This window comes from Bos taurus, chromosome 23 (assembly GCF_002263795.3).
Source record: "Bos taurus isolate L1 Dominette 01449 registration number 42190680 breed Hereford chromosome 23, ARS-UCD2.0, whole genome shotgun sequence".
NCBI classification, from domain to species: Eukaryota; Metazoa; Chordata; class Mammalia; order Artiodactyla; family Bovidae; genus Bos; species Bos taurus.
The window spans coordinates 8,134,002-8,158,341 of record NC_037350.1 but is presented as its reverse complement, the minus strand read 5'-3'; the positions used below and the strand labels follow the sequence as shown (position 1 = coordinate 8,158,341).

Below are 24,340 nucleotides of genomic sequence, written 5' to 3'. Positions count from 1 at the left end.
ACCACCCAACCCTGGGGAAGGGGTCCCGGGGCTCCATGGGGTGGGAGTGGGGGAACCTCTTCGGATGCTTCCAGGGAGTAAAACCCCCCTGAGATGTTCCATGCAGAGGTGTTGCTGCCCAGGGCTCGTGCTCCTCCCTGTCTCTGGGCAAAGGCTCAGCAAAGAAATGGAGTGTGTGACCCCCATGGCCCCCCCAGGCATTGCGGGGAACCCTGTGACTTTCAATGAGAATGGAGATGCACCTGGGCGCTACGACATCTACCAGTACCAGCTGCGGAACGGCTCTGCTGAGTACAAGGTCATCGGCTCCTGGACGGACCACCTGCACCTCCGGGTAAGTGCCCGGAGGAAGGGCAGGGCGGGGGAAGGAGAGGGCACTCGGCCCCTGGAGGGGAGCCCTGACGCCTGGGTTTGGTGCTGCTGAGTTGGGGCTTCCTTCCGTCAAAGGGCCTGAGCCCCCAAACTCCAGAACAGAAGAGCAGGGCAGCTGGGCTCCCGCCCTCCCTGCCCCTGTCCTTCCCTGTCGCCTGGGCCCTCCTGTGTGCTCCCCTCACAGGGCAAACCCTGCAGACAGATGAATTCACACTGGGGTGCGGGGGCTCAGAGTCTTGGGGGTGGGGGTGGGGATGGGGAGAAAGGTGAGGAGGGAGAGAGCTGTATCTGGACAGAGAAGGATGAGAGGAGCACAGTCGTGCAGTGGGGTTCTGCTGGCGGGTAGCTGTTTGAGAATGACTTCATCAGACTACATGGGAAGGCCATCATCTTTCTCGGTGGCATGAAGGGGCTTCTCCTGGGTCCCCAGCCATGCTGTTCCAGGCCATGGCTGTCCCAGGGACTTGGGATCTCCCTCCTGCCCTCAATGTCCCTGGCTACAAATAATGTCATGTTTTGGGGATAAAAGGGACCCGTGGTTGGTGCCTCGAGGTGGTGCCTGTGGACTGACTGGTCCCCTCTCTGGGTGGAGGGTGAGCCGCACATGGGTGGGCACAGCATGACATCCAGGTGGACCGGACAGGCTCGGCAGGCCCAGATCTGGGAGAGTCACGTCACGTCCCTGCCGTCCGCTCCTGTAAGCATCTCTTTCGGCTGCAAGCCCTGGAGCTTTTCAGGGCACTCTCTGCCCATGATCTCATTTATCCCCAACAGTCTTCCAAATCAGAAGGAATATCTCGAAACCCAGCCCTAGGGAGGTTCCAAAGGCCATGCAGCGTGGCAGGGATAGAGCCCATTCCTACAGTGATGCTCCTTGGGTTGCTGAGCAGAGACAGACGGACAGAACAGAGTGGGTGGGAGCAGTGTGGGCAGGGTGGGACCCCAGCCCAGATGGAGGCCTGTCTCGTTCAGATCTGGCGTAGCGGGGAGGGGCAGGGCCTCCATTCACTGGCAGTGGCAGGCAGCTCATCCTTATGGAGCACCCGCTGTGACGGCTCCTGTTCTTATCAACTTACCTTACTGTGGGGATGCCAGCCCTGTGGGGCGGGCACTGTTATCACCCCATTCTGCAGGTATGGTAAGTGAAGGCAGGCCTGGGGGGTGGGAGTGATTCCCGGGTCCCATCCCCAGGAATCCAAGCCCCTCCACCAGCATGGAACTGGGGGGAGAGAGGCAGCGATGCAGGACTGGTCCTCAACCGCCACACCTTCCCCGTCCCTCCCGAGGGCTCTTGCTCCGGTGGCCAGACCTCACTGCTTCTTGGAGACTCCACCGCAATTCATTGGCCCCACCTTGGGCCAGCCCTGGGCTGGGGGCTGCAGACAGCAGGGAAGTAACTCAAAGGCCCTGTCCTCCTGGGGCTGATGCTCTGGAGAAGCAGACAGAACTTCCAAGTAGAAGCTGCCGTAAGTCACAGAGGGTTCTTGTGGCCTTGCATCTGCTGTCTTTGGATCAGGCGGGACAACAAAGGCTCAGAGAGGCTGAGGTGTTTGCTCAAGGGCGCACAGCCAGCTAGCGACAGAACTGTGATCCCAACATTTGACCTCATTCACTGCTCTTTCCACTGGAGCCACAGTTTCCCAGAACACCCCCATCCCCCTGGATCCCTGGGTCCCCCTGCAGCATCACAGGTCTGGTGCCCAGAGATTGTCCTGCCCCCTTGTTCCTGCAGGATGGTAGTTGGCCCTGGTCACTGCTGTGCTCGCTGGCTTTTAGGGGATGGTCATGCCCAGAGCCACAAGGTGAATTTCCTCCTTGAGATTTTTGTCCCCATCTACCATGAAGCCATCTTTGGATTCTCCACCCTGCCTGCTCCAACCCACCTCACTCACCCGTTTTCTCATCTCTAAAACCCTCCCTTCAGCCCCAAACCAACTGGCTATTCCTTCTCCTGGAGTGAGCTCCCAGGACAAAGGGCCTACTATTCTCTAAGCGTGAAAGTGAAAGTGTTAGTCATTTAGTCGTGTCCGACTCTGTGACCCTCTGGACTGTAGCCCACCAGGCTCCTCTGTCCATGGGATTCTCCAGGCAAGAATACTGGAGTGGGTTGCCGTGCCCTCTTCCAGGGGGTCTTCCCAACCCAGGGATTGAACCCAGGTCTCCTACATTGCAGATACTTTACCTTCTGAGCCACAGGGGAAGTCCCAAAGCCATTCTCTAAGCATGACCCTTCCAAAGAGCTGATGCTTGGAATATGGCTCCCAAGTGTGGCCAGGCTCCCTTTGCCCAGAGCCTGGAGCTCGTGGGGGCTCTCGCTTACTTTCCAGAACTTCGTGACACACTCAGTAGGGCATGCCAGCTTCTGTGTTCCTTTGCTCGCAGCAGTTGTGTCTTCAGAGGCATGTAACAGAATGCACTCATTCAAAGCAAGAGGCAAAGAAACACTCAGCCCTGGGCACACATTGCAGGTTCTCTGATTGAACCTTTGTTCATTGTTCTCTGCTGAACCTGACTGCCTGTACCACGCGGAGGCCCTGGGGGCTGAGCCACAGGGCAGTGTGTCTCCCCTTTGTGTGCGCACACCAGTCACCTGTGGGGTTTGGTTAAAACTCAGATTCTGGGACTTCCCTGGTCCAGTGGTTAAGATTTCACTTTCCAACGCAGCAGATGAGGGTGCAGTCCCTGATCAGGGAGCTAAAATCCTTCATGCCTCATGGCTAAAAAAACCAGGACATGAAACAACAGAACAATTGTAACAAATTCAATAAAGACTTTACAAATGGTCCACATTAAAAAAAAAAAATTAAAAGAAAAAAAACAAAAACTCGGATTCTGAGTCAGTAGGCCTGGGGTGGCCAAACATTTACATTTCTAACCCGCTCCTGGGTGACGCTGATGCGGCCGGTCGGGGACCACCGTGAGAGCGAGGCCTCACAGGGCTGGGAGTCCGGGCTGCAGGCTCTCCGAGCTCTGTCCTGTGACTCTCGGTTGTCACTGCTGGTCTCTGTATGACCCTTGGGGGTTTTGTATTGGAGCAGGATCCCCTGCTGGTCATCTAGGTCTAAATCGTGCCCGGGAGCTTATTTAAATGCAGCTGTTGGATTCGGTCGATCCTGGCAGGGCCAGCTGAGCAGCTGGATTTTGGCCATCTGACTGAGCAATTCAGACACGAGGTTCCAGGATGCCAGCTCAGGGGGCGGTCCAGGGCACTGGGCAGTGTGTCCTGAGGCCGGCTCCCCTGCGCTGTCGTTGACAGATAGAGCGGATGCTCTGGCCGGGGAGTGGCCAGCAGCTGCCCCGCTCCGTCTGCAGCCTGCCCTGCCAGCCGGGCGAGCGGAAGAAGACGGTGAAGGGCATGCCCTGCTGCTGGCACTGCGAGCCCTGCACGGGGTACCAGTACCAGGTGGACGGCTACACCTGCAAGGCCTGCCCCTACGACATGCGGCCCACGGAGAACCGCACGGGCTGCCGGCCCATCCCCATCATCAAGCTGGAGTGGGGCTCGCCCTGGGCCGTGCTGCCCCTCTTCCTGGCCGTGGCGGGCATCGCCGCCACGCTGTTCGTGGTGGTCACCTTCGTGCGCTACAACGACACGCCCATCGTCAAGGCCTCGGGCCGCGAGCTGAGCTACGTGCTGCTGGCGGGCATCTTCCTGTGCTACGCCACCACCTTCCTCATGATCGCCGAGCCCGACCTGGGCACCTGCTCTCTGCGCCGGATCTTCCTGGGGCTCGGCATGAGCATCAGCTACGCGGCCCTGCTCACCAAGACCAACCGCATCTACCGCATCTTCGAGCAGGGCAAGCGGTCGGTCAGCGCCCCGCGCTTCATCAGCCCCGCCTCGCAGCTGGCCATCACCTTCAGCCTCATCTCCCTGCAGCTGCTGGGCATCTGTGTGTGGTTCGTGGTGGACCCGTCGCACTCGGTGGTGGACTTCCAGGACCAGCGGACACTGGACCCCCGCTTCGCCAGGGGGGTGCTCAAGTGCGACATCTCGGACCTGTCGCTCATCTGCCTGCTGGGCTACAGCATGCTGCTGATGGTCACGTGCACCGTGTATGCCATCAAGACGCGCGGCGTGCCCGAGACCTTCAACGAGGCCAAGCCCATCGGCTTCACCATGTACACCACCTGCATCGTCTGGCTCGCCTTCATCCCCATCTTCTTCGGCACCTCGCAGTCGGCCGACAAGGTGAGTCGCGGGGGCAGGTAGGGGGGCGGGGGGCGAGCAGGGGGCAGCCTCCCAGGACTGGCCGGCCCCTCCGGATGTGCCTGCCTTCCCCGGCTCAGTTTTCTCTCCAGCGTTTGCCTCTCTCTTGCCTCCCTCCCTTCTCTTCTCCCGTCCTCTCCCTTTTCTCTCTGTGCCCCCCACCCCATCTTGTCTCTGTCCTTCCTGCTCCTTCCCGCCCTCTCTCCACCCTCCACCTTCCCTGACTCTTCATCCCTGCCTCTCCCACCCCGTCCTTTCCTCCTCCCCATCTCATTCCCGTCTCCTTCTGTCGTCTCTGCCCTCCGGGATGCTGCGTGCTCTTCCATTCTTCATTTTCTTTTTTTTTTTCTGGCCGTGCCGCGTGACTTACGGGATTTTTAGTTCCCTGACCGGGGATTGAACCCAGGCCCTTGGCAGTGAGGGTGTGGAGTTCTGACCATTGTACGCTCAGGGGATTCACACTCTTTTTTAGGCTCTCCCTTTTCTCTTTCCCTGCTCAGCCCAGCTTCCTTTCTGTCCACTCCTCTCTTCTTCCCCCTCTCTGCGGCCTCCTTGCTGCCCTCCAGGAGCCCCAGGGGTCCCCGGGCTGGGTGACGTATCGGGCACTGGCTCCCTCCCTTTCCAGCCCAAAGCTGCCCCAAAGCCTGGGATCGGATCAGGAGGCCTGGCAGCGTCAGCTCAGGGCCCTCGCTCCGCCTGCTGGAGCTGCTGAAGGGCTGCCGTCTGCTGGCTCCGCCAGGCTCTCAAGTCAGACACACACACCCCAAGGGCCCTGTGGACTCTGCCCACATCACAGCCCCAGTGCTGCCTGGGTTCTGGGGTTTTATCTCGGAGGACTGGGAGTCCCTGAAGTCAGAGGCCAGAGATGGGGCAGATCGGGGGGACCGAGGACCCTAGCTCTGTGTCTGACTGTGGGATCCTGGGCAAGCCAGCTGGCCTCCGCCTCAGCGTCTTCATTGTAGATTGGCCATGACCCCCCGTCTGCAGTCCTCACAGGTGTTGTAATAATCACTTGGCACAAGGAGGGTAGAAGCCACTTGCCCACTGTAAGGATGCTGGGGCTGGGAAGTCGGGGGGAGGGTGGGGACAAAGTTCAGGGTGGGGTGGTGGGGAGATGGCACAGCTGGCCTAGGAAACAGAGGCCCAAGGATGCTTGCTTTTCCTGGGAGTGAGAAGGGAGCCGCTGCAGGCTCTGAGCAGGAGGGCCTCAGTGGGGTGTAGGACCCCTCTGGGGTGAGCCCTGCAGGCGGTGAGCCCTTCGGAGGGTGAGCAGGGGAGCAGGGCGGCAGGGCGGAGGCGGTGTGATGGTGCCCGCAGGAGGTGAGGAGTGGGGGGTGCCGGCTGCATCCAGGGGCACGGGGGCTGGGATTCTGGTGGAGTGCGTGTGAGTGAGGAGCACAGAGGGGGTCCTCAGTTGACACCCCCACCCCCCCACCCCCCATTGTTGGTGTGAGCAGTGGGAAGGGAGGAGCCTCCCCACGTGGGGGCAGGGTTGGGGAGGCAGCGGAGGAGCCTATGGGGCAGAGATGGGGATTCCTGCGGCAGGGCTGAGTTTAGGAGGCCGCTGAGACGGCCCGGCACAGCGGCACTGGACTGTGGTTGACTCAGCGGTTGGCTGTGTGAGTCTGGGGTTCAGGGGCGAGGGCCAGGCTCCACCTGCGTCCGGGGGAATCACCATCCTGAGGACGGCGTTTAAAGGGCGAGCCTGTGTTTGAGCTCCGAGGGACACTAGGCCCCAGTGAGGCTGTGGTCAGAGCCGCTGCTTGTCATGTGCCAGGCGCTTGGCCTGGTGGTCGGCAGGGGCCACACGACGGGCCAGGGTACATTCACCATCTGTGTTTACAGATGAGGCAGAGGGAGCTGGAGCGACTTGTCTAAGGTCACCCAACCGGATGACGGATGACGGTGCTCTAGATCAGGAGCCCCACCCCCCTACCCCTGCAGCTCTGGGGCAGCTCAGGCCTGGCCCTCCCTCGGGATGTGCCCTCCTCTTTTCCAGCAACTCCTCGAAGGCAGGAGCCTCTGCCCTGCGTCCCTTGGGTCTGGCACAGGGACGCCTGTGGCCTTTCTTCTAACAGTGGCCCTGGGGTTTCTGGAGGGCTGGCGGTTCTGAGATGCAGACCCTGAGGCTGGCAATGAGCGCCCCGAGGCCCGGGACCAGGCCAAAGCCGCTGCCGCTGGGGAGTAGCTCGCATTGCGGGCTGGGTCTGGATCTCCCCTCCTAGGCCTTGCAGGAGGCCCCCCACTGTGGGCGGGTACAGGCAGAGGCCCCCGGGCTCCACAGCGCTCAGTGAGCCCATGGAGCCAGCAGGGGAGGCCGCCCACATCCCAGGAGGCTGGCAGCTTGAGAAATCACCCTCAACAACCCCAGGAGGCCCCTTCCCTCACCTCCCTGGGGAGTAAGGCATGCAGCTGGGAGGCTGCCAGCAGGGTGGTCTGGGCCCCGACTCTGCCTTCCTGTAACTCCCCTGGCTGGCGGCCGACACACAGCTCCCTGCGTGTTCCTGTCCTCCTGGCCCCAGCCCCTCTACCACGCAGCCCTCTCTCAGCACCCCAGGCCACCCTACCTGCCTCTGATTTCTCCCTTTGTAGGAGGCGCCCCTCAGTACTGATTGTGAAGAGGAGCCTCTGAAATGATCTCCTCTGAGGCCCAGAGAGGGACAGGGACGTGCCCCGGGTCACACAGCAGGCTGGCCCACACCAACACGTGGCCGTGACACCCAGGTCTGCCCCGATGGAATCGCCGTGGCATCCGCCCCCTCCTCCTCTGGGCTTCTGCCTGAGGCGAGAGTGGGGACATGAGTGCTGGAGTCCCTCCAGCTCAGAACACCAGGCTCCTTAGAGGCTCAGGCAACCTGGTTTTGGATCTGTGCTGTGTCACATCTGAGTTACAAATGGCCCCAGTGAAAGCTGCAGGCCCGGCTGCTGGATGCCGGGTGCGTGTGTGTGTGTATGTTTGTGTGTGTGTGTGCACGCACACATGTGTAGATGGGGTGGAGTGGAGTGAGGCTACTGCGGGGAGTTGTGTTATGGGTGTATGGGAATAGAAGTGTGTGTTATAGTGTGTGTGTACATGCACTTCTCTACCTGTAACACAGCTCCCCACAGTAGCCCCACTCCACTGTGCACCCTGCCTTTTTGTGCACACTGAGCAGTGGATGGCAGTGTGTGCGTGTGTGTGTGTGTGTGTGTATGCTCACAGGTTGAGTGGGGATGGGCAGGTGTATGTACCGAGGGTTCGTGGCTGTGTGAATGTGTCTGAGTGTCCAGATAAAGTGTGCGTGGTCAACGGTGTGTGTGCAGGTGTGTAGGTGCAGGTGTGTGTTTAGGTGTGTGTACAGATTATGTGAGTGCATTGTGTGTGTACACAGGTGTGTATCCAGGTACATGAAGGAGTGTGTGTGTGTGAGAGCCCAGGTGTATCTGAGTCAGGAATGTGTGGCTGTGAGTTCAGATGTGTGAATGAATGCGGCGTCGTTCGGGGACATGGGTGTGGCTCTGTGAGCATGTGTGTGTATCTAGTACTGTGCACACTCACAGATGCTTGGCCCACCCATCCCCCAGGCTACTGGGGTCTCTCTGGTGAGCAGGCGGCCGGATTTCCAGGGCTCAACTCCACAGCCACGTGCCATCACCCTGAGCAGACTGGGGTGCGCTCTCTCCACCCAGTGGGATTACTGTTCCAGCAGGTCAAGGTGGGCCTCAGAGGCCAGCCAGGTTGTGGGGAAGTTCATTTGTGTGGTTCATAGATTCTGACGATCTCAGGACCCACCAGGTTCCAGAGTGGGAGGAACTCCTCAGAGCCTCCCACCAGGCTGAGGGCAAAACCAGGAAATTCGCCATCCACCTCCACAGCGGCTCCTGTCCACGCCCTTTGCCCCACCCCAGGTGACCTCTGTCCTCCCCCATCAAACCTGGCTCTGACAGCCTCATTCACTCGGGGAGGGGGGCCTGGGAGGCTGGTGCAGGGTTCCTTGCAGAGGACTGAGAGGAGCGAGGGCCTGACCAAAGTCGAAGAGGGGAGCAGGAAGGGGGGCAGCTTGGGCTGGGGGATGGGCGGAGGGGAGAGCAGGTGCCAGCACACCCTGGAAGCCTGCCTTGGAGACTTGCATCTGTGCCAGGCCCCGGCCCTGCAGCTAGAGGTTCAGAGGACTGCTGTTTCTCTGATAGGGTTAACATGCTACCATCTCCTGGTGACCATGTGTACCTTCACCTGGGGGCTCCCGATCGGTGCTGGAGCCAGTGGTGGGGTGCCAACCCCACTTTTGTGCACAGGGCCGGCCACCCCCAGCCTGGGGACGGCTAAAGGATCCCCCAGGAGAGGGACTCCAACAGATTGGGGGCAGTTTTGTTCAGGTTTGGTCTTTTTCTGCCCCTCCTTGTATTTTGTGTGCTGAAAGGCTCTTTCTTAGGCTGAAAACACTGAGGCCTGTATGCAGGGCTGGCTGCATAGTTCTCAGGGCCTGGTGCCAAATGAGAATGAACACCCCTTGTTCAAAAATTACTCAGAACTCAAGGTGTTAAACCGAGTGCTCACGCCCATGGAGCAAGCTCTGCCTGTATTGGTGGAGGGGGCCCAGCATCCCTCAGTGGGTCAGGGCAGAGTGGAGTCTGGAACCCAGTCCCTGGACCCCGACACAGGACTGTGTCAACTGCAGGCCTCACTCCGCCCAGAGAGGGGTCTTTGAGCCCTGTCCCACCAACCTCATTTTGGCCCAACCGTACCTCCCCCCATCACCAAGGTGGGGGCAAATGACCTAAGATGAATCTATCCTGGAAATACACCCAAGAATCCCCAGTGTGAAAGAAGAGACACCCCTGCCCTCAGGGACCCCCAAATCTAATGACAGAGGCATGCCTTGTCCTCAGGGAACCCCCAGTCAATGGTGAAGACCGAGATAGCATGCCTGTTCTTGCTGAATCCAGACCTCCACTCTCTTCTCCAAGGGTCTGTTGTGATACTCTGGAGCCTGGACCCCTCCACCCCTTCCACCCTGGGGCCCCAATGCCATCTCAGGGGTGGGCGAGGTGGCTGGCACCCTCCACTGGCTAGTCATGACCTTTCCCATCCACATGCTGGGGGTAGTGCTGTGCCCGTGGGTGAGAGTGTGGGTTGTGTGTGAGGACAGAGGTGTGTGTGCTCACTGGGGAGCAGGCTCTTGTTTTCCTGGGTCTGTGACATTTTCTGAACGGTGGCCTCTCCGCACTCCCAGCCTCCTCCTCGGGACCCCCTGTAAGTTTCATGTGACCTCATAGTCTGTGCTTGGGTATCCTGGTGGTTTGGGTGAGGTAGGTGCCATCATCCCGTTGTGCTGATGAGAAAATTGAGGGCTGGAGAGGGAATGAGACTTCCCCGGTGTCACACAGCTCTCTCCTCTCAGACCCTCCAGCTTCTCCAGCCCCCTTCCAAAGGGAAGAACCCCGGGGAAGGGTGGCCGAGATGAAGGCCCTTCAGATTCAGGTCATGAGGTATTTATGGAGAGGGGCAGGGGATGGGGAGAATATGAGAACAGGAGGACCTGGCCCCTCCCTTCAGGAGACTTTCCAACGAGGCCAGGGCCCCTGTGACCTCAGGACTCAAGTCTAGACCCAGGTCCCCCACTGCTGGGCTGGGTGCAAGGAGTGAAGGCTGTCTTGGGGGGTTGGCTAGGATCTGGGAGTCAGGGAGAGCTTCCTGGAGGAGGTGGTACATTAACCAGGCCCCAGGGGAGGGATCCCAGGCTCAGAAATGGCAAATCTAGGAGGCAGAGAGCATTTTCTGCTTTCCCATACCCAGACCTGGGGGCCACAGCCTGGGCTTCCCCTGGCCCCACCCTGGCTGAGGAGGCCAGAGAGGCAGCTGAGACCTGGAGGCCCAGGAGGGAAGGAGGAGGTGGGGAGGGGATCCCAGGCTGGGGCAGTGGGAATTGTCGGGCCCTGCCTGGAAGGCCCCACTATTGAAGAATGGATTACCCGACACCCAGATTAATGGGCTTTCATTTTGCTAAACATCTGTCACTGTTAGTGCTGGCGAGTGAGCTTTGACTGGGCTGCCATCAGTGCATCACGACGGGTGCCATGGCTCCTGTGCCAGCTGCCTGCTCTGTACAGAGTGGCATGGGGGGGACAGTCACTGAATGGGGGTCCTGGCCACAGTGCTGTGCCATGGCCACCGGGAGCTACTACAAGGCACCTCCCGATGTTCACCTCACTCCCAGCCCTGTGCAGGGTGCTGCTTCAGGGGAGGGTCAGCTGTCCCCTGAGAGCCCCGCCCCTGGGCCTTTCCCAGATAGCACGTAACAGTGGTGAACACTTGTGTGCACCGACTACATACCAGATATTTTACATGCCTTTGCCATTTATTAAATCATTTCAAACTCACAACAACCCTATGAGGTAAGGACTAGAACTCTCATGCCCGAGGAAACTGAGGCCCAAAGGATGTGGCTTGTCCAAGATCACATAGTGACAGTGGTGGAGCCAGGCTGAATTCAGGCTCTATACCATGGCTCCCTTCCGCCAGAAACCAGCAGGACACAGGGCGGGGTCGCCAGCTGTGTGTGTCTGAGGGGTGGGCTTCGGACAGGGCCCCCGCGAGCCCGGGGCAGAGCGCGCTCTGACGCCGCCCCCGGCCCGCCCCCAGCTGTACATCCAGACGACGACGCTGACGGTCTCGGTGAGTCTGAGCGCCTCGGTGTCCCTGGGGATGCTCTACATGCCCAAGGTGTACATCATCCTCTTCCACCCGGAGCAGAACGTGCCCAAGCGCAAGCGCAGTCTCAAAGCCGTCGTCACCGCCGCCACCATGTCCAACAAGTTCACGCAGAAAGGCAGCTTCCGGCCCAACGGCGAGGCCAAGTCCGAGCTCTGCGAGAACCTGGAAGCCCCCGGTGAGTGCCCGGCCCCGCCCCTCTCCTCTAGACCAGCGCAGGCCCCGCCCCTCTCCTCTGGACCAGCCCAAGCCCCGCCCCTCTCCTCTGGACCAGCCCGGGCCCCGCCCTCTTCCTGGAGCAGGTCCCCGCTTCCCCGCTCCCAACCAAGTCTGGTCCAATGGGGTCACAGGGAGAGCCCTGAGGCCAAAGTGCGGGGTTCCCACCCAGAGGAGAGCCTTGAGGCAACAGTGGGCAACAGCCCAATCTGCCCCGCCCCGTCCTGGGAAGGGGACTCTTGCCTCTCCCTTCCAGGGAACTATGCCCACTTAGGAAGAGTCCGTGGGGGGCCTGGTTAGACAGGGTGACCTGAGACTCTGGCCCTTTCAGTCTCCCTGGGTAGGGGGGCGCTGTCTGGAAGCAGTTAAAATCCCTCAGCTTGACTTTGTCCAGCTGCCCCAAGGCAGGGTCCTGAGAGAGGGGGGACTCAGGACACTGGTCCTGGGATGGGTAAGTGAGGCCTAGGGTGGGGAGCAGGGCCTGCAGAGTGGTTGGTAGGGGGATGTCCAAGGAGAGAGAGGTAGGGCATGGGAGGGACAGGTTGGGTGACCATTTCTTGAACCCCGACTCTGGGCCACCCCTGCAGGAACCAGTTTTCATCTTCACAGCAACCTTGAAAGCAGTGGTTTTTAATTATTTGAGGCTACAGATAAGGAAGGGCTTCCCTGGGGGCTCAGATGGTAAAGAATTCACCTACAATGCAGGAGACCTGGGTTTGATCCCTGGGTGGGGAAGATCCCCTGGAGAAGGAAATGGCAACCCACTCCAGTATTCTGGCCTGGGAAATCCCATGGAGAGAGGAGCCTGGAGGGCTACAGCCCATGGGATCACAAAAGAGCTGGACACAATTGAACAATTAAACAACAGATGAGAAAAGGAAGGCTCAGATAGGCGAGGGACTCCCCGGGGCCTCGTGGCAGCAGGTGATGTCCCACTGCCTCCAAGTAGAGACCGAGGCCTCTGACCTGTGGGCTGGGACTGTACGGGCCTCGCTTCCGACTGCTCCCGGGTGGACAGGGTGCAGGGGAACTTGTGGTCCCACCGCAGACCTGGACTCCCTCCCTGGACCCCCTGTAAATGTCCGAATGGTTAAAATAGCAGCCCCTCCTGCCTCCCCGCTTTCTGGGAGTCTTGGGGGCCTTTTTTTGGAGGCGGCAGAGTGAAGAGCCCCTTTCCCAGGAGAGTTTCAGATCCGGTGGCCCCTCAGGTCAGTGCTCTGCTTCCTCCCTCTAGTCCTGGGGGAAAGGCCGCAAGTGGACATTGTTGGGAACACCAGGAGGGAGATTGGCGAGCACAGGCTCCAGAGAAGGGCCCCTTTGTCACCCACCAAGAGATCGGAGAAACAGGAGACCTCCCTAGCAGGTGTTTGGGCTGGGATAGGCCCTCCCACAGGCTCCCCTCCCTGGGGCTCTGGCTGAAGCATCTTCCGTTATCAGTCATTCCCACCTGTAGAAAAAGTTATCAGCTGTAGAAAGGAGGAAAGTCCTTCCCCACATCCAAACAGGACTTTTCACTTCCCAGAGATCTCTCCCCTTTAAGTGGTCTTCACATCTGTCCTGTGAGGCCTGGATTGGGCTGGATCCCCAGCTGAGGCCCAGGGAGGGTGAGTGATTCTCCTGAGGTCACAGAGCAAGGTCATGACTAGCTGGCCATACTGTGTCTTTCTCTTGACTCTGACTCCATCCGGCCTCCCTGTCTCTCTGTGCAGAGCCAAGTACCTGGCTTCCAGCATGCCCCTCCTTTGCTCAACACCCCTGATAACTCTTGGCCACACCCTCCACCAAATGACATTTTATTCCCTATGGTCGTACTCTTCTTTCCAGGGCATCAACTTCCTTGTGCCTACACACAGCCTGGGGCTCCCTTCAGATGCCATGTGGACCCTCTGCCTGTGATGGGAAGGGGCAGTGTCCTCATGGGCCTTCCCACCTCTGGTCTTTCACGTCCACTCAGATGTGCAGAAACCCCCAGGGCAGCCCCTAACTAGGTCCTTCTGTCCTGAGCTGGGACCCCTCGCTGCTTCCCACCCCACACTCCTGACTTCCTTTTCCTCCTTCCCAGGGAGACTCACCCTTCTTGGGTCCCATGCCCCCAGGCCCCGCTTTGCTCCAGGGCTCATGAGAGCAAGTGGGTATCAGCTCGCTCAGACCCCCGTGTCTAACAGGAGAGAGCACCCTGACCCCGGAGGGTGGCACGCATAGCGCTGTGACCGGCCAGAGGGAACCCCAGGGGTGGGACTGATGGCACCTCGTTGACACAGTTGCCTCTGCCTCTACTCAGACTGGCACCTGGGGACTGGGGACAAGGAGAGGTCCCTGTGCGGGCCTGGCAAGGGAGACTCAGCTTTCCCAGCCTCCTGCTTCCCGAGAGGGCAGGGTGAGAGCTGGTCCTCCCCACCGACCCCTGCACTGAGGACTGGAGGCCGGCTCCCTCGCCCCCACCTTCTCAGCTCGGGGACAACAGCGGCCATGGAGGCGCTGGGCGGGAGCCGGGTGATTAATTCTGGGAACAGCCAGATCGTGGGGGTGTGAGCCAGAGGAGTGGGGAGGTGTCATTCCGTGGAGCAGGGACATTTTTCACTCTGTCACTGGCAGGCCACGTATCTTTAAACAAACAACAGAATAAATAATTCAGGGGCCCGATTGCAGGCAGATTAGGCGAGAAAACATGGGGACGACAAATGGGGGCTGACAGCTTCTGCCACCACTGCCCAGCTAATTGTTAGCTGAGACAGCGACACTGAAAGCCAGCAGCCGGGAGTCATCAGTGAGGGATGGGCTTGGGTCCTTGGGCCACACCTCCTTCCCGCCCCCTCCACGCAGCTGCCGCCCCTGGAGTGTCGCTGGCCCCATCCAGTCCTCATGGATATCTTAGCCCGGCCCCTTCACCTACCATTTTTCAGGGTTTAGGGAGTATTTCTATCTACCCGGTTTCTGAGAGCAGGTAAGGGCTTATGATCACCCCATTTTACAGATGAGGGAGTTGAGGTTCTGAGAGGTTCAATTTGTTAGAAAGTCTGCATGGCAGAGGCTGAGATCCCCTACACCAGTGAGGGCAGGGCTGGACCTCAAGTGGCCAGAGCTCTTCCTTATGAGCCTCAGCTCCTGGGGGCCGTGGGCGGAATCACTGCTCCCATTTTCCAGATGGTCAGACTCAGGCTCCGTTGAAGGACTCTGGGGCTGCTGGCTTATAGCGGAGGGCTGAAGGTGCTTCTGGGTCCTGAAACCCACGGATTGGGTTTTCTAGAGGAGGCAGCTCTGGTCTTGGAGGGAGAGGAGGGGCCCAGCTGTCCCTCCCCTCCCTGCTACGTTCTCTGTCCCCGCCGCTCTCCTTGCGCCCCCACCGCCCTCACTTCAGGCTCCCGGGCCCCTGCAGTCAGTGGCGATCTTGCTGCTGAGGTTTTCCTTCCCCTCTGAGCCAGGAGCTGCCGATGGGTTTACAGGTTTGGAAATTCAGTTTTATCAGTTCACCCAAGGGGTGATGGAGCCCTGGGGAATTGATGCTCAGTAGCCTGGCCCACGGACGTGAGAGTCACAGTCAGTGGCCGGCTCTTTTTCTGAGGTTGGGGGAGAGAGTGGGCGGGGATGTAGGGGCAGCTGAAGGGAAGGAACTCTCAGCAAAAAGGGCCGCTCTCCTCCTGCTGTAGGCCCGGAGACCTCGCAGGGCGGGGAGGAGCTGGCTGAGGTCACAGCTGTGCTCCTTGTCCACCCTCGGTCCTCCAGCCTCCCAGAGGGACGTAGGCTGTTTTAGAAATGAAGGTGGGTGTCCTTTACACACTGCGCAGTGCTGTGCTGGGTTCTTAATGCTGTCCTGGGTGTCGTGGACACCTTCCAGTAGCACCTGTCCAGGTGGCACCTAAAACCTGAAATTCCCTGCCCCTGCCCAGTGATCGTTAATCTTCTGCTTGGATATTTCCGTTGACAGGGACTAGTTCAGCTCATCTGCCTACCAAGGCCACTCTCAGCCCGGGCCAGGAGAGAGTTCTTCCTTTAGCCTCCCCACTGGTCCCCTGGTGTCCCCCCTGCTCACCCCATCCTGGCAACCTTGCTTCTTTCCACACCCAGGGGACCCTCTGAGAGGGTCGCTGCAGTTCCGGCTGTATGAGTGAGCTTCCGGTCACGCTGCTATGACAAAGAGGCCCCAGGACAGAGTGGTCAAATCAGATTTGTTTCTCTCTGATCTTGTAGTGCATGGCGGGTAGCAGCAGGGACCTGGGTTCCTTCTGTTTGTCTTTCCGTCGGGTCCTAGAGGGTTGTCCTTGTCCTCATGCCTGGGGCTACTCGACCTAGATGTTGCTTCTGGCCACAGGACGGAAAAGAGAGGAAGTAGGGAGGAAACAATCTATTTTTTTTCCCCCAAAGAATGAGCTTGATCATTTTATGGTAACAAATAATTCTGCCAAATCTCAGTGGTTTAAAACAATAAAGGTCCATTTCCCACTCCTCGTGCATGGGAACAGTCTATTTTCATCAAATGTGTGGACGCTGCACACAGCCCTTGACACTTGTCATTAGCAGGAATGTGGTCACATGAGGCCACTCTGGGCTGCAAGGGAGTCTGGGAAATATGGTCCTTAATTTGGCAGTGAAAACTGGTAGACAGACGGCTGGGGGTGGTCAGGGTGCCGCCCACCATCCTGCCGTCTTCCGTGTCACCTTCTCCAGGCAGAAGCCCCTGGCTGTGCCTGGTAGATGCTCCCCCCTGTTCTGAGCTGTTAGGGTCCTGACAGAGTCAAGGCAGTTTTATGACCGAGGGCACAGCGATGTCCCACATCCACTCTGCTCTCTTGGCAGAGAGAGCACAGGCAGCCTCCCCGACTTCCCCCGAGCTGTCTGCAGGTCATGGAGGGAGACCCTGAGCCCTGGCAGGACAGAAAAAACCCCAGGATTCGGGCTGGGCTCCTCACCCATCTGGCCTCAGCTCCTCAGTGTTCCAAGAGGGTGGTGCTTACCTGGCCTCTTCCTGAGGCTGCTGTGAGGTGTGAACTCCAGTGGGGTGGCAGTGCAGGCACTTGGGATGCCCGGGGTGGGGTGGGGGGCTGGCATGGTTCCCTGACCGTGGCTGCGGGGAGGGGAGACACCCAGAGAGGCAGCCCTGGCCCCGTGATGGGTGAGCGGAAGCCGGACTGATGCATGCAGATAAGAGGGGCTCAGGGCTGGGGTGAGACAGGACCCCCGGTGGGGGAGGGGGAGGGGTCCCAAGGACTTCCATCTCCCACCATCTCCCCGGGCGTGGGAGTAGGGCCGAGTTAGGCACACGCCCCAGTGCCCAGCCCCCTGAGGCCCCTCTCTGGTTCCCTCATCTCCTCTGTCTGCATTTCTGCTCATTCCCCCAAGGCTGTGTGTCTGTATATATTCTTTACATGTGTGTTTCCAAAGTGTGTGTTGCATGTCTGAAAAACTCTCCCCTGGTCATACTTGAAGACTGTATCATATCAGAAATAAACACGATCCTCTTAAAGCCTCGTGGGATCAGGAGCACACAGGGACTCCGTGGGGTGGGGGCTGGGGGGCGATACTCACAGAGGAATGGCGTCAGCAGGGAGAGCTCCAAGGAGGGTCCGCCTAGGGGGACGAGGTGAAGACGGATGGGCCCGCCAGGCCGGCAGCCCAGGTGTGGGGGTGGGTGGGATGGGTCGGGGGGTGGGGGGGGGGAAGTGCTCAGTGGGCGGGGTGGGTGCTGATGCCCCGGGCAGGGCCATGCCTGCGGAAGGGGCGTTGGATGAAGACAGCCCCTGACTCCTCGCTCCCCGGTCTCTCTCCTTCCAGCGCTGGCCACCAAACAGACCTACGTCACCTACACCAATCATGCCATCTAGCTCGGCCCCCGGAGCCGCCCAGGAGGAGGAGGAGGAGGAGGACGGAGACCCTTGTGGATGGTGCGTCCGGCCAGGGCCACGCCCAGGGGCCCAGCTGATGTCCTCACCGCCTGCGGGCTCCCGCGGACGTGGCTTGGTGCTGCTGACAGTGGGACCCCCGGCAGTCACTGCTGGGTGGCCTGGACAAGCCGGGCCGGGGCCAGGAGGAGGCTGGGGGGCTGGGAAGCCTCAGGCCACGAGCGCCTGCGTCCTGCGCCGGCCCCGCCCCGCCCCAAACCCCCGAGGCTCGGGCACTGGTTTCCCCCCTCGTCTCTGCCTGTCCTGTTGGTGACTCCCTCAGTCTCCATCCCAGTCTTGAGTTCTCTTCTCTCTCTGTATCACCTTTTCTCGCCGTGTGTCTCTGTCTGTGTGACCTCTGCTTTTTCTGTATCTTCTCTCTTTCCGTCTCTGCCGTCTCCAGCTCTCTCCCGTCTCTTCTCCTGTGCTCCGCCCGTCTCTCATTTTTCTTTCCTGTCCTCAGCCCCCTCCTCGCCTTCATTTCCCTCTCCCTGCCATCTCTTGCCGATTCACCAAATCCTACATGTCGCTAAAGAGAAAAAAAGGAGAAAAAAAAATCAAAACACAAAAAAGCCAAAACAAAAGCAAATCCCGAGTGTGTTGCCAAGTGCTGCGTCCTCTCCGTGGCCTCTGTGCGTGCCCGCGGCCCGCAGCCTTCCCGCCTGCCCCCCGCCGTCTGCCGCGTGTGCTGCCCGCCTGCCCGCCTGCCCCTCCCGCCGATGACACGGAGTTCAGTGCCTGGGTGTCTGGTGATGGTTATTGACGACAATGTGTAGCGCATGATTGTTTTTATACCAAGAACATTTCTAATAAAAATAAATACATGGTTTTGCACCCCGGCTCCACATCCACTGAGGGGCCTGCGGTCGGACCCCTGGCTCAGCCCGAAGCTGGAGGCCCTGCGGTTACAGGGAAGGAGGAACTGGGTGACAGGGACACAGGGCTGGAGGGCAGTGGAGACTGCTTCCTGGATTGGCCTCGGGTGGGGTCTTGGAGAGTCCCTGGGCAGGGAGGGGCCAACCATAACCTGATCCCCTCCTTCCCTCCCAGCCAGTAAATGCTCCTCTTGAGAGAGTGGGTACAGGGTTCCCAGCACCCAGAGCCCTCCCCTCCTGTGCGTCCTGTCTCCAGGTCACAGGTGCTGGGATGGTGGCTGTCCTGGAGATGAGTGTGTGGCACGTGGCCAGGTGGGCCAGGTGTATGGCACAGGTGTATCTCTGTGTATGTGTGTGTCTCCCCCCAGCCCTGTGCGTCTGTCCATTTTGTGTGTGTGTGTGTGTGTGTGTGTGTACGCGCGCGCGCACTCCTATGCCTCCATAGGCAAGCTTATTTGTCTTGTGGGAGTGTCTGTCTGCTTAGGCTCCAGTGGGTGTGCGTCCACATCACACCCATGTCACGAGGATGCTGTCCTCTGCAAGTGGGAGTGTGTTCACAGCAGCTGGCATCCGTGGCAGGTTGGGAGGTGGGGAGCGAGCTGCTCAGGGGCTGGGCCCTGCCAGGGGTAAATTACAGAGCCAGCGACACAGCGAGGCCCCAGACGGCAGCTGCCTGAGCTGCCCCTTCCTGCCCGCTCCCCCCGCCCCACTTCCTCTGATACCTGACAGAGCGCTGGAGGGGCCCGACTGGGGGCTGGCGGGGCCCAGGTGTGGAGCAGGTGTGGGTGTGTGTGAGAGGTGAGGTGGGCCGTTCAATCACGTGTCAGGCCCCTCTATCCGCCTGGGGGGCTACTCCTGGGGGCCAGGCTCGGGAGTCTGTTCTCCTGGGGGTCCGTGTGAGACTGTGTGTGTGCGCAGTGCCTACTATGTGCTCAATAAATACGTATGTAAGGGAGGGAGTGGGGAAGGAGCTCTCACACCCATCATCTTGTTTTTGCAGGGTGGTCCCTGAGGCTGCCATCCAGAATAGAGTCTACTCAGTGCCCAGTGTAGTGTAGGCAGGGGTGGAGTGAGGGAGCTGGATGTGAAGGGCAGGGGCAGCTCTCTGACTGCACCCCCTGCCTAGGCACCTTGTCCCCTCAGTGGTCCGGGTCCCTCTATGGTGATGGCTGGGCTGGGTCTGGACAGAGGGCCTGGCCTGGAACCCAAGGGCTTGACACTCAGCCCAGGACTTCCCCAGGTGCCCCCCGTATCTGTGGAGCCCCCTTCTAGGATCCAGGGAGAGTCATGTTCCTTCCAAGGTGGGTGCTGCCCCCTCTGTCCCCCTAGCACTCAGGAGAGGGCAGTGGGGCCCAAGGGCAGTTCAAGGCCTCCTAGAGGGAGGAGGAGGCTGAGGGTCAGAGCCGGGTGGGCTCTGCATGGGCCTTAGGCTGGCCTGCCTGGGGCTCTAGAAATGCTGATGACCCAAAGAAACACGACAGTGGGGGTGAGTGAGCTAAGTGGGGAAGGCTTGGGTGGGGTGTGCATTCCCAGCAGGGGTCTGGTGTACAGAGGAGAGGTGAGTAGGCTCTGTGTCCAGAGATGAGGAGGAAGGACCCACTCCCAGCAGGACTTTTGGAAGGCAAGCCTGCTGCAGCTCTGTGGGATGGTGGGCATCCCAGGGGCCCATCACGATGGAGGCCTAGGCCTGTGAGGCTGGGGCTGGGGTCCCCCAGGTGCTGCAGATGGGGCCGGCCCTGACACATGTGGTAGGGAGAACTTCCAGGGCCAGCTGGCTGCTCATCTTTGCTCTCCATCCCATATTATTAACTCCCAGGCTCAAGAGACACCCATGAAATGTGGACAGATATTTGTATCTTCAGAATTTTCTATTTCAATAAGATGGGGGGATTTGCAGTGTCCTTGACCCCCCGGAGACCTTTTCTCTCCTCTGTGCTCAGCCCTCCCCTAGGGCCTCAGCCTCTGAGAGGCCCCAGGGTGAGGTCAGAGGCAGCCCCTGCCCTGCCCAGGGCAAGATAACAAAACTACCTAGTGGAGGTTCTACCCCCACCAGAACTTTAGACCATGGAGATGGTGGATGGTCATTCAGAAGGACTCGATCTGAGGTCCCGTGGGTGGGGCTGGCACAGATCTGTTTTACAAGCTCCCCAGGGGATCAGGGACAGCTCAGTGGGCCAGGTAAATCAGTGTTCTGGCAGAAGAATCTTAACATCAGCATCTCTGAGAACTTGTTAGAAAATCAAATTATGGGGGACTTCCCTGGTAGTCCAGTGGCTAAGACTGTGCTCTCAATGCAGGGGGCATGGGTTTGATCCCTGGTCGGGGAACTAAGATCCTGCCTGCTGCATGGCATGGCCATGGGCGAAAAAAAAGGAGGAAATCAAATTATGGGTTTCTCCCCATCCCAGGCTGGCTGGACCAGAAGCTCTGGGGGTAGGGTCTTTAAGTCCATTTACAAGCCCTGTAGCTCAGTTCAGTGCAAGGCCAAGCTACCTAACACTAGCTGTATGTCAAAAGGCCAACATGTGGGACTGAAATATGTTTATGTGGGGCAGATGGAGGGTGGAGTTCAGACCTAGGGTCTCTGGAGTCTCAGGGAGTTCCTGGGCTGCTGGACTTTCAGTCCTAAAACCAAGAAAGTCTGGGAAAAACTAGACAAATCTGGTAAGAACACTTTCCTTTTTCATTCAACAGATAGTAAGTACCTACTGTGTACTGTGTGGGCTGCCCTGGTGGCTCAGACAGTAAAGAATCTGCCTGCAATGGGAGAGACCAGGGTTCGATCCCTGGGTTGGGAAGATCCCCTGGAGGAGAGCATGGCAACCCACTCCAGTATTCTTGCCTGGAGAATACCATGAACAGAGGATCCTGGTAGGCTACAGTCCATAGGGCAGTAGTAAAGAGTTGGACACGACTGAGGCAACTGGGCATGCATGCACTCATGCATGTACAAGCCAGGCCCCGGTATGCAGTAGTGAGCAAGCCAGGGTGGTACCAGCCCTTGGGGTTTCTGTAGTCAGGGTGGGGACAATGCCACTAAAAAGCTTTTTGAGGCTCAAAATGAAGACTAAGCTGCTAACTGTCCTGAACAGGAGTTCACTGGGCTCCCAGGCTAGCTGGGCACACGGGCCACCTCTGTGGAATTCCCAGGACCCTGAGGGCTAAGCTTCAGGAGCAGTATCCAAGCTTGGATCCCTTCCAGCTCAGATGGGCTGGTTCTGAGTTCCAATGTGCTAGGGTCTGTTTCTCCCATCCTGCCTTCTCAGTCCCTGGAAGCAGAGGTAGGGGGCCCAGAGAGTTGTCTCTTAGCCTCATTCCGGGAGCATGGAGCCACTTCAGCCTCCAGGCCCAGGGAAGGGTCCTTGGAAGCTCACAGGAGGATGCTTATCTTCTAGAGGGCTGTGGGACCCCTCCCCAGCCAGAGGTCAGACTATGGGCCCTTTTATTTAAAAAAAAAAAGAAGATTTTTTTCCTTTTTTTTGATCTGGACCATTTTGGGGCTTCCTGGGTGGCTCAGAGGTAAAGAATCCACCTGCAGGATCCACAGGAGATACAGGTTCAATCCCTGAGTTAGGAAGATCCCCTGAAGGAGGGCATGAGAACCCACTCCAGTATTCTTGCCTAGAGAATCTCATGGACAGAGGAGCCTGGAGGACTGCAGTCCATGGGGTCATAAAGACTCGGACACGACTGAAGTGACTTAGCATGCATGGACCAATTAAGGCCAAAAAGTCTTTGGTCTTTGACCAACCTAGACAGCATATTAAAAAGCAAAGACATGTCTTTGCGGACAAAGGTCCATCTAGTCAAAGCTATGGTTTTTCCAGTGGTCATGTATGGATGTGAAAGTTAGACTACAAAGAAAGCTGAGCGCCAAAGAATTGATGCTTTTGAGCTGTGGTGTTGGAGAAGACTCTTGAGAGTCCCTTGGACTTAAAGGAGATCCAATCAGTCCATCCTAAAGGAAATCAGTCCTGAAAATTCATTGAAAGAACTGATGCTGAAGCTGAAACTCCAATACTTTGGCCACCTGATGTGAAGAGCTGACTCATTTGAAAAGACCCTGATGCTGGGAAAGATTGAAGGCAGGAGAAGGGGATGACAGAGGATGAGATGGTTGGATGGCATCACCAACTCAACGGACATGAGTTTGAGCAAGCTCTGGAAGTTGGTGATGCACAGGGAAGCCTGGCTTGCTGCAGTCCATGGGGTTGCAGAGTCAGATATGACTGAGTGACTGAACTGAACTGAATTGAATTTGTTACAATATTGATTGTGTTTTGGGGTGCCATGAGGCATGTGAGATCTTAGTTCCCTGACCAGGGATCAAACCTGCACCCCCTGCATCAGAAAGCAAAATCGTAACCACTGGACCACCAGGGAAGTCCTGTAGGGCCTTTTCTTTTTTGGGTGCCCTTGCCCCAGCCTGGGGTTTCCATCCAGCCACTGAGCATTGAGGGGAGACTGAGGGGTTGTCCCTGGCATGAGAGCCCCACGCCCACCCCCTGTGCCTGCCCTGCCCTGCCCCGATGCCCCACAGGCCTTGGCCCTGGCACTCTGAGCTTCCCAGGGCTTGGACTTCTCTACAGACACCCCAGGGCTGAATGGTGCACGGTGCCAAAATCTCACTTCAGTTGGCAAAAGCAGCAATTAGCATCTAATGAGGCTTCTTGCTTTATTTTTAGGTAACCTCCAGGGCCCTGCCTGTGTAATTCAGCCGCCATTGCTTGGCAGATAATTAAAGCGTGTCACCATAATTTGCCTTTTTTTTTTTTTTTTATAAAGCCCATAATTATGTCTTTATTGTGAGTGGGGGGGAAAGAGGAGGGAAAGAAATCAAAGGGATGAGGTTGGGGCAGGAAGCGGGACTTGGCTCCCTCGGTCAGGACCCTCTGCTCCATCAGCTGGACTAGGAGCCCTATCCTCAGGGCAGGTACCCCAGGGGCCCCCTAACTTCATGGTCTGCCCTCACTACTCTGCCCAAGACTCCCTACTTGTTGGCTGCCCTGCACCTCTACTTCTGGAGTCCTCCTCTTTCAGGTTAGGTTTGGGGAAGGGGAGTTTCTGTTCTTCCAATTCTTTCCTTATAAAACCAGTCCCAGCATTCCAGAAAAACCAGAGGTTCCATGGGCAGAAAGGGCATGGAGCTGAAACCAGAGTGACCCTGAGTTGATAATTTTGGGGGGGCTGCTCTGGGTCTTCATTGCTGCACACGTAGGCTCTTTCTGTGATCCGTTGTGTCTGACTCTTTGTGACCCCATGGACTGTAGCCCACCAGGCTCCTCTGTCCATTGAATTTTCCAGGCAAAAATACTGGAGTGGGCTGCCATTTCCTACTCCAGGGGATCTTCCCGATCCAGGGATTGAACCTACGTCTCTTGCGTCTCCTGCATTGGCAGGCGGGTTCTTTACCACAGCGCCACCTGGGAAGTCCCTTAATTCCCTAACCAGGTATCAAACCTGTGTGTCCCTTGCATTGGAAAGCAGATTCTTAACCACTGGACCACCAGAGAAATCCCGAGTTGATGATTCTTGAGCTGTGCTCAGGCATTTGAGAGTTCATGATTCTATTCTCCTGCTACGTATGTTTGAAAATGTCCTTAATAAATCAACAAAACTCCTTCCCCAGAAAGGGGTCTGCCAGCCAAGCCGGGCACCTGGTGCTCGCTCAGGAACTTGTGACTTGGTGTTCTCTCTAGCTCTGAGCTCTTTATCTCCCATTTACTGCACTTTAGTCATTATTTTGCCTGTGAGTGGTGGTGGGGCGATCCTTTCTAGGAATCTGAAATCAGACTCTGGAGCCTGCAGGCCGTGCTGGGAACAGGCTGCTCAGGTCGTTTCAGGGGGGCCCCTGCCCCTAAACATCTTCCAGCATGTCATCTGTGCTACCAAAGTCTACCGCCAAAGCCTCAGGCTTCTGCGTCAAAGCACGTTCTCCTGAAACATGACAATGTTTGGTCATCATATAGGAGTCACGTTTCAAGACATCAGCTGCTCTGAATGTGTGGAATGGGGACAGGTAGGTTTTGAAAGGACTTCCCAGATTACCCTCAGTCACGTAGCAAGCATTCCCCCCACTGCTTTATCTCGGACATCACCC

At 58.3% G+C, this 24,340-nt stretch overlaps 1 protein-coding gene across 3 annotated transcripts in view; it reads left to right on the top strand.

Annotated features, from left to right (window-relative positions):
• GRM4 (glutamate metabotropic receptor 4) overlaps positions 1 to 18,199 on the top strand; it is a 114,528-nt gene extending 96,329 nt beyond the window's left edge. Inside the window, exons 8-12 of one of the 3 annotated variants that reach the window (XM_024983885.2) lie at positions 198 to 334; positions 3,629 to 4,564; positions 11,205 to 11,237; positions 11,316 to 11,451; positions 17,259 to 18,199. In XM_024983885.2, the coding sequence (XP_024839653.1) occupies positions 198 to 334; positions 3,629 to 4,564; positions 11,205 to 11,237; positions 11,316 to 11,451; positions 17,259 to 17,308 (1,292 nt within the window). In that variant the 3' untranslated portion in view covers positions 17,309 to 18,199. Of the gene's footprint in view, positions 1 to 197; positions 335 to 3,628; positions 4,565 to 11,204; positions 11,452 to 17,258 lie in introns of all 3 variants that reach the window. The other 2 variants (XM_024983886.2, XM_003587661.6) reach the window with 2 other exon arrangements.
• Positions 18,200 to 24,340: the final 6,141 nt, after the last annotated feature.